The 17378-nt window shown below is 44.4% G+C and overlaps 2 protein-coding genes across 8 annotated transcripts in view; one reads left to right on the forward strand and one right to left on the reverse strand.

Moving 5' to 3' along the window:
* Window positions 1-3359: 3359 nt before the first annotated feature.
* Cyb5d2 (cytochrome b5 domain containing 2) lies at window positions 3360-13359 on the reverse strand. 5 transcript variants are annotated; one of them, XM_026393984.2, is made up of 5 exons: window positions 13133-13177; window positions 12649-12752; window positions 9492-9632; window positions 6653-6839; window positions 3360-4496 (listed from the first exon to the last, which is right to left on the reverse strand). In XM_026393984.2, exons 3-5 carry the CDS (start codon window positions 9544-9546, stop codon window positions 4280-4282), a joined length of 459 nt encoding a protein of 152 aa, XP_026249769.1. In that variant the 5' UTR covers window positions 9547-9632; window positions 12649-12752; window positions 13133-13177; the 3' UTR covers window positions 3360-4279. The 5 variants fall into 5 exon arrangements, with proteins under 5 accessions (XP_026249769.1, XP_026249768.1, XP_026249771.1 ...); XM_026393983.2 differs by lacking the exons at window positions 12649-12752; window positions 13133-13177 and adding an exon at window positions 13283-13359; XM_026393986.2 differs by lacking the exons at window positions 12649-12752; window positions 13133-13177 and adding an exon at window positions 13260-13270.
* Window positions 13360-13542: 183 nt separating this feature from the next.
* Window positions 13543-17378, forward strand: part of Zzef1 (zinc finger ZZ-type and EF-hand domain containing 1) — a 125774-nt gene continuing 121938 nt past the window's right edge. For all 3 annotated transcript variants that reach the window (XM_077800513.1, XM_026393916.2, XM_026393917.2), the window contains exon 1: window positions 13543-14017. In XM_077800513.1, the coding sequence (XP_077656639.1) occupies window positions 13664-14017 (354 nt within the window). In that variant the 5' untranslated portion in view covers window positions 13543-13663. The remainder of the gene's footprint in view (window positions 14018-17378) is intronic.

Raw genomic sequence — 17378 nt, forward strand, 5'->3', positions numbered from 1 at the left:
TCTGCTGCCCACTTGACCAAATCTGGGGCCTCTAGCAGAACAGCACAGTCTCGAGGGAGAGGGGTCCAGCTCAGGGTTGCCCTCAGAGGGACACAGCCCCAACCTTTCTGTGGGATTGAGGTTTTAGTTACCAGCTTTTCCTAGAGCAAAGCAAGAGATGAGATGGGGGTTTTGACAGGCTTCATTATACAGTGACTGAGATGTCACTAAAAACCCAGACTCAGGGCTGGTGTTGTGCTCAATGGTAGCTTGCTTGCCTTGCATGCGTGGGGCACTGGGGTTCGATCCTCAGCACCATATAAATCAATCAATCAATAAATAAATAATAAAGGTATTGTTGTGTCCATCTACAACTAAAAAAATTTTTTTTTAAAAAATCCAGACTCCTCTTAGTTTTGTGTTCATAGCAAACTGAATTCTCAGAATTGAAAGGCAGGTGATGAGATTACCTTCAACATGTTGGCCAGCAGTTGCCCAGCCTTTTTCTTTTGACACTGCTCACTGGTGTAGGGGGAAAAAAAACAGCTCAGTTCTGTCAACTTGATGGCTACTTTAATCATTGATAACAGCTATATAATGGCTGTTTGTGGTAGGAAGTAGGTATGATAGCTAAGGAAATTCTACCTCTAGTAAAAGATGGAGAGAACTTTATGCCTCTTTTCTGGGCCATAAAATGGAAACCTCTCAAGGCTGACATTGAGATTAAATAAGAACAAAGCTCCTTGCACAGGGCACAGCCTGGCACAGTTGCCCAACACATTTTTTTCTACTTCCCTCAAGTCTAACTGAATGCTCAGCCTAAGCTGGACTTTCTGTGGCTTCCATCAGGAAGGGACTGACCTTCTCTGCAGTTTTGCCCAGGGTTACCTTTACTGGAAAGAGAAGAGGCATTTCTCCATTAATCACCAGCTTATCACAGAGCCCTTCGAATCATGAATCATTTGCTCTAACATAAGGGAACTTCTTTACCACTAAGTAAGTGGTTGGCAGAAAAGGAGAAATGAGCTCTCATTGAGCAAGGAACTGAGCAGGTGCTCAAGGCTAGCCAATTTGTCCTGGAACGTGGGTTCAGAAGTTTTGCTTAAGTCAGAGACCAGGCACCTTCTAGGCTCTGCCAAAGTCCACTAAAGACACCTGTTTTGCTCCTTTTGCAGTTTGTTTTGAAGGGTCTACACATCTCTGGGCTTGTCCCTCACACTATCCCTGCACTCCTGCCCAAGAATATCCTCTGGCTCCTCTACCATATAGTAAATCCCAGAGGCTAGGATCTTCATTTCCCATATCCTCACGCAATTCAATGCCTCTCCCTTAGTAAGGTTTTTTGTTTTGTTTTGTTGTTTTTTTTTCTGGTGCCAGGCACACTCAACCACTGAGCCACATCCCTAGCCCTATTTTGTAATTTATTTAATGAGATAGGGTCTCACTGAGTTGCTGAGGCTGGCTTGAGAAATCCCTGCCTCAGCCTCCAGGCCACTGGGATTACAGGGCCTGCACCACATCACCCAGACTTAGTAGGAACTTAGTAAGGTCTTAATGGTACTTGCTGAATGACCAAAGGAGTGATTAGTTTCCAGTCAACAGAGGAGCCTCAGGCACTGACCTCAGAGCTGCAGGAAACTCAGAAAAAGGTCCTAATTTCAGCTCTCCTGCTTTCTGCTTCTGCCCCAGAGAGAGCAGACATGCAAAAATGTGGCGGAATGGAAATAGCACTGAATCAGGAGTCAAAAACCAAATTCCAGGCTCAGCTGCATTGCTCTGGCATCTTAAGTTTAGGGGGCCTTAGTTGCCTCATTGCCAAAATAGATCTAACCCTGTGCCCTTGCCACATGTTGAGGACTGTGAATATGTGTGTACAAAGCTGAAGAACCTGCGCTTCTGTCCTCAGTGTGATCCACTGAAAAGAGGCTGATAGGAAATGCATGGCTAAAGCACACTGATATATTCTTATGGGAGTGAACAGAGTGCTATGGGAACTTAGGGCAAATGCATTTAAATCCAGCCTCTGGGCCAGTGGTTAATGAAGGCATCCTAGAGAGGCTGGATTTTGAAGAAAAAAGCAGAGAAGATATTGTTCTAGGCAGAGGAAACCACGTGTGTGAAGGCATTGTAGGCATAATACTTTGAGAGGAAGGCTGGAGAGCAGATGTACATGGGAGGATACAGGAGATACAGGGACTAGAAGGAGATAGGCCACAGAAAAGCCACCTTTGCAAAGGTTCTGGAGATCTGGCACTTAGTCCTTGTAGATGTAGGGAGCCACTGAGGCTTCACTGGGGTATGGTGAGCCCTGTCATTGCAAGGAAAGATGACTTGCAGCAGTGTGGAGGAAGGAGTGTGGACTCCTGCAGTAGTTCCAGAATAGTTCAGGAATAGATACAGGAATGGCAAGAGAACTGAGGAAGTAGGACTTGCAGGATTTGGAGAGTGGTGGGAAGGAGGGAGGAAGGAGCTATGACCAATTGCCAGGACTTTTTCTTGGGGTCAGGTGGAGATGGAGGTGCTGCTCTCCTGGAGAACAAGGGCTGTGGGTGGAATGATGAAAACAGTATCAAACACGGGGAAGACTCTGGAAAGCTCCTCATTCTGGAGGTAAAGCCTGGCAGTAAAAGTGGCTGCTGAAATAGGAGGGAGGAGAGCCAGTAGAAAGAGGTTCATGGGGGAGGCCAGGTGTTCAAGGAGACTGAGAAGGAAGAGTCAGAGGGAGAGAAGGAAGAGTCAGAGGGAGAAAAGGAAACCAGGATAAAGCCAAAAGGGTTCCATGGAGGACCTCATGGTCAACAGGATCAAGAGCTCAAGGTAGATAAGAACTGACTGTGACTATGGTGTTTACCAGTACAGAATTGATCTTGCTACTGAGTAGAGAAGGCAGGTGACTGCTACATAGCAAATTAGGGTTGAAAAACAAAGATCCTGAGTATAAGCTATTCTTTCAAAATGCTTGGCTGTAATAGGAAGTAGGTATGATAATTACCCACTACCATGGGGTTGAGGGACAGTGTTTTATTTGTGATGTCATAGAAGTGACCTCTTTAATGCATACTCAAAGGGAAGGGCAAGAGACAGGAAGAGGTACAGGTCTAGGTGGGGTAGGCCTGGGGTGGGGATGGAGAGAGAGCTGAGGGGAAGGCTCAGATAAGGTAAGCCCACAACCTGTAACAGCATCAGTCTTCATGTCCTTATCTGTGAACCAGAAACATTCCTTGCCCTCATCTACTTAATAAGAATTCAAGAAATAACTGAGAGGGGTGGGGATATAACTCAGTTGGTAAAGTGCTTGCCTCTCATGCACAAGGCCATGGACTCAATCCCCAGCACCACAAAAAAAAAAAAAAAAAAAAAAAAAAAGGTAACTGAATTTGTCAAGTGTAGGTGATTACAGATGACCTTAGACATACACACTGCTGGACAGGTTGTAAGCCCAGCCACTTTGAGTCAGGGCTCTTTGCAATGACATTTGCAGTCTTGCCTAGATGTTGATGTTAGGCTAATCACTTAACTTTATAGCAAAACTACCTTTCAATCACTATGCAGACTTCTCCCATTATAAACACACCACACCTGATTTTAAGTGTTTAAAAGAATATCCTTGCTTTAAATTGTTATTTTGTTCAGAGACACATGGATTTACTGCAGCCATGTATGTGCAAAAACTTTCCAATTCCAGAATTGGCCTACCCCATTTTATTATCCATGCTTACTTATTGCAGGAGCTCTAATCAAGCCAACGGGCTTTTGGTTGTAAATTCAAGTTTGCCTTGGGGTGGAAGTCAGAAGAAAAGTCATGAAAGTCAGTGATCACAAGTGTTCTTCTTTCTGCTGGTGCTGTTAACGTGCACAGTTTCTTGGGTTGTATCTGCTGAGACATTGCCCCTTTCTGCCACTGCTTCAGATGCTGACAGAGCTGGGGTTATGGGCAGGGCCCAGGCTGGCAGCTGATTAGGCAGCTTGGGAGTCCATAGGAAAGAAAGCTCAGAGCTTTCCCCTTGTTTATCCCATTATTTCTGAATTGGTCATATCTGTGCCCATTAATTTCTGAGGGCTCTGAAGGAAGATCACAAATAGGCCTAGGAGGAATAGTGTCAGAACAGGCAGACAAGCATGAGGCTGGCTGCCAATCTCTTGCCTGTCACCAGAATGGGGAGCCCATGGTGAGGCACATTTGCAGGATGTGGTCAGATTCCTTCAAGACCTTTCTGTCTCTTGCCAAGGGCCATCCTAGGACACAGAAGCATAAGTTCTCGGCAGGGTTCCCTGTGTTATCAAGATTCAGGGTGTCAGCTTAGAGTGGGAAGGAGCATGTGATGGCCAGAGGCGGGCAGCCTGTGTATTCCCCCAAGTTGGGGTCATCCAAGTCCCCACGATTTGTGTGTATAGGGTTGTCAGGCAGCTGGTCACTAGGGGGGCCGGTTGTTCTCACACACACACAGCGGGGTTCCTTGGCTCCTGGCTTATATAGCTTTCTGGGGACGCCAATCCAGTCTCTGCTCACACCTCCACTATGGACAGAAAAAAAGAGGTCTCCTTAGTGAGTTTTTCTGTGACAAAGAGCAAAGGAAGTAGCCAGTGAGAACTTATGAAAAGGAGAAGCCATTCCACTTCCTACCTTAGTGCTATCCCAAGCTGCATTCTGCAACATTCAGCCCAAGCCTTCTTGCTCTCCTGACTTCCTCCAGCTTCCCCTGCATGGCACCAACACCACTTTCTCAGGGTCAAAGACAGTGCCCATTGTCCCTTTCACTGCTCTTTGGCTGTTGCTTAGTGCCTTTGAAAAAGGCAGCACCTCTTCCCTGAAGGATGCTGATAGCTGGGAAAGGATCCCACCTTTGGGCATGTAAGCTTCTCTTCTCTAGTCCCCATTCTATCCCAGTGCAGGACATCTTAACTTTAGGGCCTGGGAACTTGGTGGGAATTGGGCAACTTGGTAGGTCTTGGCCAGCTAAGTCAGCCTTCTCTGGGAGCCACTCACATCAAGAGTTGTTGCCAGCTGTACTGGTCCTTGTATAGGCCTAGCTCTTGATGCCACCAGGCTTCAGAGATAAGAGGATTCAGCTCGGCCCAACATAGTCTGGCAACCTCCTGTCCTAGACAGAGACCTAACTCATGTTAGGGTACCGAGTTCTGTGTCTTGTGGACTCAGAGGTCTTGCGAAAGGAAAATGAGATTCTTAGAATTGATACCTCATATATGTTCCAGTGCCTGGGACCAGGATTACTTGCTGTCAGAAAAACTGCTACCCAGTTAGAAACCATCCCACTTGTAGCTTACCTAAGAACAAGGTTGTTAGGGCCTCAAATACCTCCTTCCCATCTAGCCATCCATTCCACTGGTGATCCTTACTCCATCCATATCTGAGTCCTATCTTCAGAGCTCATTTCTCTCAGAGACACACATTTCTCTCAAAAACAACAAACTGGGCTGAGGCTCAGGGATAGAGCCCCCACATTCACTTGAGCAGCTCAGTCCTGAAAGCAAGGCAGGGTTCAGGAGACAGACGGGAGGGAGAGGGAGGCAGGCTTTCCAGCAGAGCACAGGCAAGCATCTAAATGTACTCCATAGGCCCAGGGGATGACCTATGGCAGCCAAGTGTTCTCAGGCCACCTGCATTTGAACTTGTGCCCCAGGAAAGCCCACTCAGATCCCAGCTCCTCCCCCTAAAGTGCAAAGGCCAGGTTCTCACATGACACATGACACTAGAGAAGCTGAATCTTCAAAAATGGTGTTCAGGAGAGAAAGGCCTTTCTTTCCTGCACCTTCCTTTACCCCGCTCCTCTAATGGGTGATGATATAGTAGCAGGGTCTAGGGAAAACTGGTAGCTTTGACTGCTTGCTTTTGTCCACACAATGAGCCACCTGTCCTGCAGAAGAGGGTGTTTAGCACTTATGGATATGAACTCCCCCCAACAGTCCCTGTCCCTTTTCAGTGAGAACTGGACTCATTTTGAGGTCTTTGAGGCTAGAAAGTTTGTCCAATTTCTGGTTTCTTTTGTCCCTTTAGTAAAGCTAAAGGCAATTTGAGAGTCTTAAGTTGAACCTCAAGTCTGGCTGGCCTCATGATTAAAGTAGTAAAAACACCAGTTTCTCCAGCTTTCCAAACCAACCCGGAACAATCTCTGTGGCATCATTTCTAATCAGGCTCACCTCACTTTGTTCTTGCAGGAAAAGACTTTTCCATCTAGCCTGTACCTCCTGGAATTACTCAGAATGTGCAGTGCCTTTAAAGGGCATCATGGCATGGGCCATCTTCCCATCCTTTTCTCCAGCAGGCAGGAATAATGTGCACTGGCAGACAAGAAACCCAAATCATATTTGGCTGAATGTGTCAAAGCAAGTGAGAAACAATACTCATGCCTGCTCCTCACTGCCAGACCCCCAGGGTCTTGGGGCAGGGGACAGTGGGAGATACTCAAATCTCAGATCCAAGTCTGAATCCTAATGTTACTCAATCATTTGGAAGAAGATCCCACCATCAGTCATTTTTTAAAATTCCTCAGAAGATCTAACATGCAACCAAAGTTGAGTCACTATTATAGAGCACATATATTTTGAAACAGTTCCCTGGGTTAACAATTCATGGATTCCCTGAACAATGCAGGCAGGACAGCCTAGAAGTTTGATTTGGATAAGAGATGGAAGGGAGCAGAAGCTGGCTTACCTCTTTTGGGAACACCAGAAGCGGCTACCCTTGGTGGCACTCCACTCAGCATTGCAGGGTGGGAACTTCTGCTTCTCTTTCTGTTCCCGTTTATTTGCCTCCAGGCCTTTGACCATCATGGCTTCCACCTGAATCAGTTCTGGGGTTGGCTGCCCATCTTCTCCATAGAACCTTCCTATCACCCTTCCTGTGGTGACAGGAGAGCTGAAGTCAGAGTAAAAGTTGGGGAGAAGCATGAACAGATGCTGAGCCATTGGAATCAAGCTCAAGCTCCCAGGGGTTTGGAATTCAGTGCACTACAATAGCCTGTTGGGTACTTGCTTATTGAGAACTTGTACTAGAGACACTTTGTGCGAGTGCACGCACGTATGTGCATATGTGTGAATGTAGTGCTGGGGATCAAACTCCAGGTTTTGCACATGCTAGGCAAGCTCTCTACCACTGAGCTACACCACAGCCCTGGAAGGACTTTTGGTGCCTTCTCAGTCTCTGTCAGCATCCTACAAGACTCCATATATAAGCATCCCTGTTCTGTCTGAACTATGCTCCAGTGCAGAAATTCCTGAATCTTTCTTGCCTCCAGACATCATTCCCTGAAGGTAGAACATTGTGTGATTCATTTACTAATGCTTTACAAAGCTTAGGGCACACAGTAGGTATTCAAACAAATGTTTGAATGAATAGCTTATTGGTTTACATTTGTGTAACTCAATTCTGCTCAAATCAAACTATTTACAAGTTATTTACTGAGCACTTACTTTGTATCAGACACTATGCTATATACTTTTATACTTACTTTGTATCAGCACTTCACCAACAGTTCAAAATCCCCATAGCAACCTGAGAGAAATAATTGTTTTCATATCTATAAGACAGAAATTAGGAGATCCAGCAACTAGGGAAGGTTATGAAGCTAGTAAGAAGTCTGGCCTGATGCCCACTTTCTCCCCTTCAATGGCTCAGGCTTTCAGTGGACATGACTAGAAACTGGTTTTCATTTAAAATGCCTGTCAAAATTAAAGTCCAAACTATGGCAGCAGCTAGAAAGTGGTCTGCAGCCTACAGGCCAGAACCAAAACAGATCAGTTCTCCTTGGGTACAGGATCCTAATGTGTCCAAGTCTTGAGGTAAAAATGGCCATCACAGCCAGCTTCTGTCACGGGGCAAGGGAAACAACAGAAAGCACTTCTGTAAGGTTTGATTACATAGGTGGTATTATGTGTTGCCTGTCCCCAGCTGTGTATCCTACCTCTGCAGTCACCAAGAACTGACTCAGATTCCACTGGCATGTATATTCTACATGTTCAGGATTCCGTTCATGTCAAGTCCAATCCCTCCCTGACTTCCTCAAATCTTTTTATGTCACTTCTGGCCTCTGTTATTTGGATGAGGAGCCTTGGATCTCTCTGACTCCCCCTCTTCACATCCAAATATATACTTCCCTTAATTCATGTCTAATCCATTAGTGAATCTTGTCAATCCTACTTCTAAAACATATCTCAATTCTGTCCATTCCTTTCCATTTCTACCACTACCATCTTAAACCAAACCACAGACTGTGACAATAGCCTCCCAAGAAGTCTCTGTGACATCTCAGGCCCCCCTACAGTTCTTTATCCACAAAGCATTTGGACAAAACATGAATTGAGCCTGGCATGGCGAAGCACACTTGCAATCCCAGTTACTTGGGAGGCCAAGGCAGAAGGATCATAAGGTCAGGGATGGCAACTTAATGAGACTGCGTCTCAAAATGAAAAGTAAAATAGACTGAGGATGTAGTTCAATGATAGGATACCCTGGGTTGAACACCCAAGATGAATGGATTGATAGACAAGACAGATAGATAAATAAACATGCATCTTACCATGTCATTTCTATGCCTATTTAAAACCCTAGAATGGCTTCCTAAAATACAAATTTCTTAGCCTTCCCAGCTCTCAGTGCCCTTGAAGGAATCTATTGTTAGCAGTGTCTTAGGACACTGTTAGTTATCTTTTCATTTAAGATGAGTTCCCTCATGTATCACCAGTAAGTAGCAGGTGACATACCTTACACAATTGCCTTTAACAAATATTCACTCCTTCTTTCATTCAGTCATTTGTACTGGTGGAAAAAACCAGGGGTTCTTTACTGCTGAGCGACATCCCCAGCCCTTTTTATTTTTTTGAGACAGGGTCTCACTAAGTTGCTGAAGCTGGCCTTGAACCTGTGATCCTCCTGTCTTAGCCTCCTGAGTTTCTGAGATTACAGGTGTGTACCTCACATCCAGCTAAAAAATGTCTGATTAGCATAACTTCCACCCTGGAGACAGTTCACTCAAGATTTTGGGTCTCCTTAGAGAGCAAAATAAAAAACTGCACACCAATTTAGACTTCAAGCTTCCTGGCTGTATGCTGAAGCTAGATGCCTGGAAAAGAGTGAGACAGTGAAGCTGCCCTCCTGGAGCTGGCTTAGTTCAAGAATGGGACAGGCACCCATCAGCTTTGGGCACCTGAGGCTAAGGCAAATGGTTTGGCAATCCTCTTCCATGACTGTGATTAAAAACAGATGCCCATCCATCTCCATCAGGGGCTCACTGCCACACTAATAACCAGAGTTTAAAGTGAAAAATCCAGAGCTGGTTTTCAGATTTGGGGTGGGAAGATGCTGGGGATGAAACCCATGGTCTCATGCATGCTAAGCAAGAACTCCACACTGAACTACATTAAAATATTTTAAAAAATATATAAAATTTTTCATATTTTAACTTTTAGCCCAATTCATAAATAAATCTGGCCTTTTGAAAAACATTGCAGAACAACCAAGTGAAATCTATGGAAATGACTTGTGGACTACCCACCAACAAAAACATAATTCTTCTCATAGAATAAAATCCAATTTTGAAGTATCAGCATCTCAGAGAAGGACAGATCAATTACATCATCCACAAGGCCTGCTTCAGTGTAGTCTCCAGTCACAAATGCTCTGGATGCATCTCGGCCTGCAGGAGAGAAGTTTCCAACAGATTCAGTTGTAAATTACCATCACTGTATGAACTTAAAAATTTCTTTTCAAAAGATTGTCCTGATAACCCCTTTCTCCAGGAAATGTAATCCCCCTCCTCTGAGATAGACACCCCTGAATCTGGAAAATACATTTCTTTGACATTTGGCACATTCTTTCATTTACTTTCAGTAACATTTAATACAGCTGACCACTTCCTTTGGCTTCCATGATGCTACCTTCCTGGTTTTCTTCCTCTTTTTTTAGCTCCTGTCACAAGCCTCAGAGAATGATTATTGTCTACACCTTCTCACTTGACAACCTTATTCATGCTTCTGTTTTCAAATTCTACCTGTATGTCAAAGATCACCAAAGTTGTATCTTTAGTTTAGACCTCTCTTGGGTACCAGACCTATATATCCAACTACCTACCTACTCACCATCACTCAATCATCTTACAGACATCACAAGTTCAAAATGTTCACAGTGAACTAATAGTCATCAGCAACTCCTACCCCAGGAAACCTGCACCTACTCTAGTTTTTCCTATCTCAGTAAATGTCAACCATTCCAGGAATGTGATCCTTGACACCTCCTTCACCCCTCACAAGTACTCAGTGCCCAAGTCCTATTTTTCCTTCCAGAAAAGTTCTTGTATCTACTTGTCTCCACATGCCACCAAGCAAGCCCAGGCTACCATCAGCTCACATCTAAACTGTCACAGCAGACACCTAGCAGATTTTTCCACATTCATTCTTGCCCCACAAATATATTCTCCATATAACACTTAGACTTTCCTTTTTTGCAGTGCTGTGGATCAAACCCAGGGCCCTGCACATGCTAGGCAAGCATTCTACCACTAAGCTACATCCCCAACCCAAGAATGATATTTTAAACATGAATTCATCATGTCATTCCTCTGCCCCGCCCCCCCAAAATATCCTGAATAACTTTCCTTTGTCCTGTGGCAATGTCCAAAGTTCTTAACATGTCATGCACCAATGGCTGCCCTGCACCAATGACTGCCCATCTGGCCTCACCACTTTCTACATTATTCACTATATGCATGCATGTGCGCATGCTTTTTCTTTGTCTTTCTCTCCTTCTCCTCAGCTAGGTTAGGGTCCCTGATAAAACTAGTCTTTTTTAATGATTATCACAAAATAATTCATTAATTGCATAATTCACTTAATGTCTTGTCTTTTCTATTACTAGCCTTTACATTTTATCAAGGAAAAGAACACCCAACCTCATTTAATATTGATTCTTCAGTGTCTGGTATAGTGCCTAATCTTGAGTCAAGTTCCCAATAGCTATGGACTGAATGAAATCTATAGATTTTCTTTTTTTGCTATTGGGGATTGAACTCAGGAGCACTTGTCCACTGAGCCACATCCCAAACCCATTTTTGCATTTTATTTAGAGACAGGGTCTCACTGAGTTTCTTAGCACCTCACTGTTGAACTTGGAAATCTATACATTTAAAGCCAACTGATTGTTAACAAAGGTGCCCAGACAATTCAAAGGAAAAGAATAGTCTTTTCAACAAATGGGTGCTGGAACATGTGAAGAGCCACAAGCAAAAGAATGAAATTGGACCCCTACTTCATACCATATACAAAATTAACTTAAAATATGCCGCAGTCTGGCTGGGCACGAAATAACCGGGAGGTCACAAGCCACTTGTAGGTTCAAACAGGAACTACTTTATTGCCCGAACCCCAAGGGAACACAACCGGAACTCCACCGAAACTCAGAGAGAACCAACGGGAACTAACAGGAACTCCAGGAGAAGTCAACGGGAACTCAAAAGTAGCGGGCACCCGAGGTAGCAGGAGCCGCCTTATTGCCGTACAGCAGAGGTTCATATACACAACTGAACACACAGCTTGCTTCAATTTAGCAACATCCAGTTACAGCAATCAGTCATTATCCCAATAACCATACACAGCTTAACTTAACCATCATATCCTAATGGCTTGCTGGCAAAATGCCAGGCGACACCTTGACTTGGTTGTGGCTCCCAACATCAATAGACCAAAGACTTGAATTTTTCAGTTAAAACTATAAAGCTCTTGGAATAAAACAGATGTAAATCTTTGTGATCTTAACTGGGCAATGATTTCTTAGGATATCAAAAGCACAAAGGAAATAGATAAATTGAATTTGATCAAAATTTAAAACTTTTGTACATCAAAAGTCATGATCAAGAAAATGAAGGGGCTGGAGTGTAGCTCCAAGGAAAGCACTTGCCTAGCATGAAGAAGGCCCTTGATTTGATCTTCAGGATTGCCAAAAAATAAATATTTTTTAAATGAAAAGATAACCTACAGAATGGGAGAATACACTTACAAATCATATATCTGATAAAAGTCTAGCAGCCATAATATAAAGAACTCTTACAACTCAAAAATCAATACAATACAGTTGAAAAACAAAGGATTTGAATAGACCTTTCTCCAAAGATACACAATTGCTCATCAAGTTCATAGCTTAACACTGTTAACTATTAGGGAAATGCAAATAATCAAGATCTCAGTGAGATACTGCTTCAAACTCACTAGAATGACTATAGTAAAAAAGACTTAAAGAATTTTGGTGAGAATGTGGAGAAACTGAAACAAATTTATTCCTGGTGGGATTATACAATGGAGCAGCCATTGCATATTTGGCAGTTTACAAAAAAGTTAAACACAGATTTATCATAATAGCTATTCTGCTTCTTGGTATATACCCAAGAAAACTAAAAACATACATTCACACAAAATCTTATACTCAAATGTGCCTACGCATGCTGCACATAACTGTCCTAGACAAAAAAGGAAAAACAATCCAAAAAGTTTTCTTGTTACCCCATAGAGAGGAGGCTGAAATTAATAGATTTGTGAGGGCAGGGAAGAGGACCTCATTCATCTCTGTGTCCTGAGCGCCCTGCACTAAACCTGGCACAAAGCAGGTATCCCCCCGTTTCCCAAAGTGGGTAACCAAAGAGATATAAAACATGTTTCTCAAACCTAAATCACGAACAGCGGTGAACAGGGAGGATACAGGTCGATAATAGTTGGCTATAGTTTCGCCAGAGACCAAAAAGATGGAGCAGCTTGTTCGCCACCGCGGTCTGAAGAACGTGGGGGTGGGGAGAAACGGTTGAAAAAAATGAATGAACGAAAGACACCGGTCCCCCCGGAGGAAGAAAAGGAATGAGCAGCCTCGCTAATACCTGCAAAGCCGCTATAGTGTGCCCCAGGCTCGTAGTGCCTTCGGCCAGAGGACACGTCGTAGACGCGGCCGAGCAATGCCAAGTAAAGGCCCGGATCCCCTGGCCTGCCGCGGTACCGGGCCAGCTCCTCGGGTATGAAAAGGCGAAAGACGGCGCGGGGACCCCACCAGCCCATTAGCCGTGCTGCCAACACTGCCGCCGCCACCACAGCCAGGCTCAACAAGAGTCCACGCCCGCAGGTGCTCTGCATCTAGACAGCCGCACCCCACCGCACTTACGAAGTTGCCGCCTCTCTTAACCACAATTAAGATGGCAGAGACGCGTCCGTGACGTCACCGGCGCGACACACACACACACACACACACACACACACACTTTAAAATTCCTGTGCGAAAAGCTTATTACTTGGTCCCGACTCTTTCTCATACTTTTTTAAATATAGCTTGGGAACGTAAAGGGATGACGAGAATGTAGAACAGCAGCGGAAGACCTTCTCTGATTATAAGCTATCCGCCCCCAACAAAGATGGCGGTTGAGGAGGCTGCGGGATGACGTAACGTCTTGACAGACGCGTCTTCTAGGGAATCAGGGTTCTACCCTTGGCTAAGGCTGTCCTTGTCTAACTGTCGTGAGTTGGTAGAGTCGCTTAACGGCGATGTTGCAACAGTCCTCACTTGACGGCCAGGAAGTCGGAAGCCGCTGCCGCCGCCGGCGTCCCCTGCCTGTCCCCACCCGCCGGGTGCTGTCGGAGGTTGACAGGTCGTGGCAGGGAGGCGGCGGCAGAGCCGGGCACCCAAGACGGAGACCCCATGGGGAACGCTCCGAGTAACAGCAGTGAAGACGAAGCGGCAGCCGCCGGGGGCGAGAGTTGGGGCCCACACCAGGACTGGGCCGCGGACTCGAGCACGACCCCTGGCTTGGGCCCTGCGGCCCCCGCGCTGCCTCCCGCTGCCGCGCTGCTGGAACCTGCCCGGCTACGAGAGGCAGCGGCTGCTTTGCGGCCCGCACCGCCCTACGAGTCGCTAGTGTCGAGGCACCACGGCGCGCTGCTACGCTGGTTGGAAGAGCGGCTGGGCCGCGGCGAAGAGTCCGTCACCCTTGAGCAGTTCCGGGAGCTTTTGGAGGCTCGTGGCGCTGGTTGTTCCGGCGAGCAGTTCGAGGAGGTCAGGGCCGGCTGGGTACTAAAGAGGCGGGGGCAGGGCGGTCGCCTCTAAGGGTTGTAAAGAGGTGGGCAGTGGCTCTGGAGAGATCAGGCAGGAATCCACAGAGTCTGCAGCTTCTCAGAATCAAAGCATGGGGTTGCCGGAACTTATTTGAGGTGTTTGTAACCTGTTCATTCTGGGCGCGTGCTACCTCTCTCTCTAATCTTTCTTAAAGGCGTAGAAAGAAGGGTCTAGGCTGGCCTTGCTCTACAGCGCTGAATTAGCCAAAAATGTCTTTGCATGTTGTAGTGCAGGTATTCGTTCAGTTGACAGACGCTGAATTAGTTGCGCGGTGGAGTTTCCTTATTAGGTTCTAGATCAGTTTAAGAGAAAGGATGTTCAAGGATCAAGGGAGTGGCAGTGAACACCATTAGGTTTTAGTGGCCTGCGCAGATTTTTTTTTTTTTTTTTTGAAAACACCTTCTCAATGTAGTATGGCAGCCAATAAATGTGGAAGGAGAATAACATAAACTGGGAAGATTTACACTCTATAGGCTATTTTCATCTCGAAAACACTGGCTTTTCCAAAATACATACTTGATTTTAGATCCTTGAAGAATAAATAGGTTGTAGACTCATTTAAGCCATTATAAATCCAAAATTAGGATCCCCGTGGGTACTTGTAAATATACAGTTTCTCCTCATATCTGCACTAAACACTTCATTTTAGAGTTAGAAAAAGACAGATTCAGGGTTACCCAGTGAGTCATTTTATTGGCAAAATTGGAACTATCATTCAGATCTCTTGATTTTTAAAAATGTTCCATTACTTTCTTCCTATATCCTATTTCAGTCCACAGTGTTATCTCTCTCTCTCTCTCTCTCTCTCTCTCTCTCTCACACACACACACACACACACACACACACACACACACACACAGAGAGAGAGAGAGAGAGAGAGAGATTGTTTAATCTGAAAATGAATAAGCCGTGTAGAATCATCAGTCAATGAAGGATGAGTACATAAAACAGTAAACCAACAGGTACTTATAATGTCATTGAAAGGTTCTGTTTACTTTAAGACCAGAGACTTTTGAAATGTTTTAAGAATGTTTTTCTGTACATGACAAGAATATTAAGGCAATGTAGTTTATATGTTTGTTTCTTTTCTTTGGTGCTGGGGGTCCAACCCAGAGTCTTGCACATTCTAGGCAAGTGTTCTACCACAGAGCTATTTACCACCAGCCCTTGTATGTTTCTTTTCTTTTTTTTTTTTTTTTCTTTTTGGTGGTGTTGGGGATTGAACCCAATGCCTTGTGCGTGCAAGGCAAGCACTCTATCAACTGAGCTATATCCCCAGCCCCCTGTGTATTATGTTTTCCTAGAAGAAAATGCCCTAAGACATTCTGATTCTTAAAAATATTGGTCTTTTTAGTGAAAGATCTCCATTAAAAAAATTCCAAGAAAACACATAATACTTTCACTGTAGTACCTATACATATTATAAGAACATGAAGCAGTGGTAGAAAGAACTGCAGATCTGCTTAAGGAGTTGGCACTTTTAAGATTTGTCTAAACCAAATGGAGAGAAATGGTCTTTACATTGTGAAACAGTCTGACAGGAATGGACTGATAGATGGGGGTTTACAGAAGTCCCAACATAAAAGGCCAAGAAATCCATGGGGTGTGGTCCAGAAAATCACTCCAGGGCCGTGGCATTAGTCATATGTTCAATTGAGCAAATATTGGTTGGGCCAAGCATTTGGATGACAGTGGACAAAGCAGATACTTATCTTAGAGTATGTAGCATGGTGGAAGAGGCAAATATTAATCCAAGTAAATGTGTGGTGAATATTTTCTAAGGGAAAAGGTAAGGAATAAATTTGAAATGTATTTAAGCTCATCCAGATGTCAAACAAGACTTAAGTAAAAAAGTAATATTTTAGCCTAGATTTGAAAGGTGAAGCAGTTAAAGAGCTGGACAAGGTAGCAGTGTTTTTAGATAGAGGTAATTGCATCCAGAGAATCAAGAGAATGGAGAACCTGGAGTCTGTTATGGTATAAAAATTTAGACAAAACTGCTTCAGGGAACAGGAAACCCAAATAATTTTTTGTTTTTAAACAAAAAGAAGTTTTCTTCTTGTGCTGGGGATATAGCTCAGTTGGTAGAGTGCTTGCCTCACATGCAGAAAGCCCTGTGTTCAATCCCCAGCACCACAGTGGGCGGGGGGGGGGGGGGGGAGCTTCTTTCTTATATGAAGGTCCAGGGATGATATGGTGGGTTCAGATATCAAGGACTTGTCTTCATCCATTTTGTGCTGTCTGCCTTCCACAGGTACCTTCAACTTAATGATCCAGTTGACTTCTCCTGCTCTCACTTTCCACATTCCAGCAAGCAGGATAGGAAAAAGAAAGGAGATGGCCACATCCCCCTTTTTTGTCTGTATTGTCACCTAGCCACACTTATCTGTAAGAGAGGCTGGGAGCCTGGGAGCCTGGCCTGGTGGTGCATGCCTGTAATCTCAGTGACTCAGGAGTCTGAGGCAGGAGAATCACAAGTTCAAAGCCAGCCTCAGCAACTTAGTGAGGACCTACATAACTTAGCAAGACCATGTCTCAAAAATTAAAGAGGGCTGGGAATGTGGCTCAGTGATTAAGTGCCCCTAGGTTTAATTCCTGGTCCCCCCCCACTGCACCCCCACCTCCACACAAAAAAAAAAAAAAAAAAAGAGAGAGAGAGAGAGAGTGGGAAAAGAGAGAGGTTGGGAAAGATCATTATTCCATGCCCTTATTTTAAGCTTAAAAAAAAAAGCAAGATTTAATTGCTGAGGAAAAGGAAAGCAAATATTGGGGTACAGTTAATTTCTTTAACACAAGGCCAGATCATAGAATGTAGAAGGAAGAAAATGAGGTGAACAGTAGGCAGGAGCCAGACAGTCCAGTCCTTTGCAGCCTGGTAAGGAATTTGGAAATTGGAGTTTTAGGCAAAGAATCACCATAATGATTCCTGTTGCCTGATGGAGAACCAGACAGAGAAAGACCATAGTAGACCCAAGGAGAAAAGTTAAGAGATTATTGTCATAGTCTAAGTGAGAGATTTGGTGACTTGGGCTAGGGTGGTAGCAGTGAAATGACATGGATAACCTTTTTAAGTAGAATATACAGTTCTTAGAAACATTGTATATGGGTAGAGAACTAGAAGGAGAAATAAATTAAAGATGATTCCTACATTACTGTTCAGACTAATTAGATGGTTTTGCTATTTGATTGAGAAAGGAAACATTTCAGGGAAGGTAAGATCTGGAGCAGGAAGAGTTATGTTTTAGATATGTGAGTTTCAGATGCTGAGTGGAGATGTCAGACTGTTGAGTTTGTGTGTACT

Source organism: Urocitellus parryii, chromosome 7, assembly GCF_045843805.1.
Source record: "Urocitellus parryii isolate mUroPar1 chromosome 7, mUroPar1.hap1, whole genome shotgun sequence".
Taxonomy (NCBI): domain Eukaryota; kingdom Metazoa; phylum Chordata; class Mammalia; order Rodentia; family Sciuridae; genus Urocitellus; species Urocitellus parryii.

What these genes read in the sequence shown, in the direction of transcription:
- Cyb5d2 (XM_026393981.2), bottom strand. Translation starts at nt 13,104, where the DNA reads ATGCAGAGCACCTGCGGGCGTGGACTCTTGTTGAGCCTGGCTGTGGTG. An exon ending in ACACTATAGCGGCTTTGCAG is followed by an intron (nt 9,633 to 12,854) that starts GTATTAGCGAGG and finishes TCTCTCCTGCAG; the next exon opens with GCCGAGATGCATCCAGAGCA. An exon ending in TTCTGGTGTTCCCAAAAGAG is followed by an intron (nt 4,497 to 6,652) that starts GTAAGCCAGCTT and finishes TTCTGTCCATAG; the next exon opens with TGGAGGTGTGAGCAGAGACT.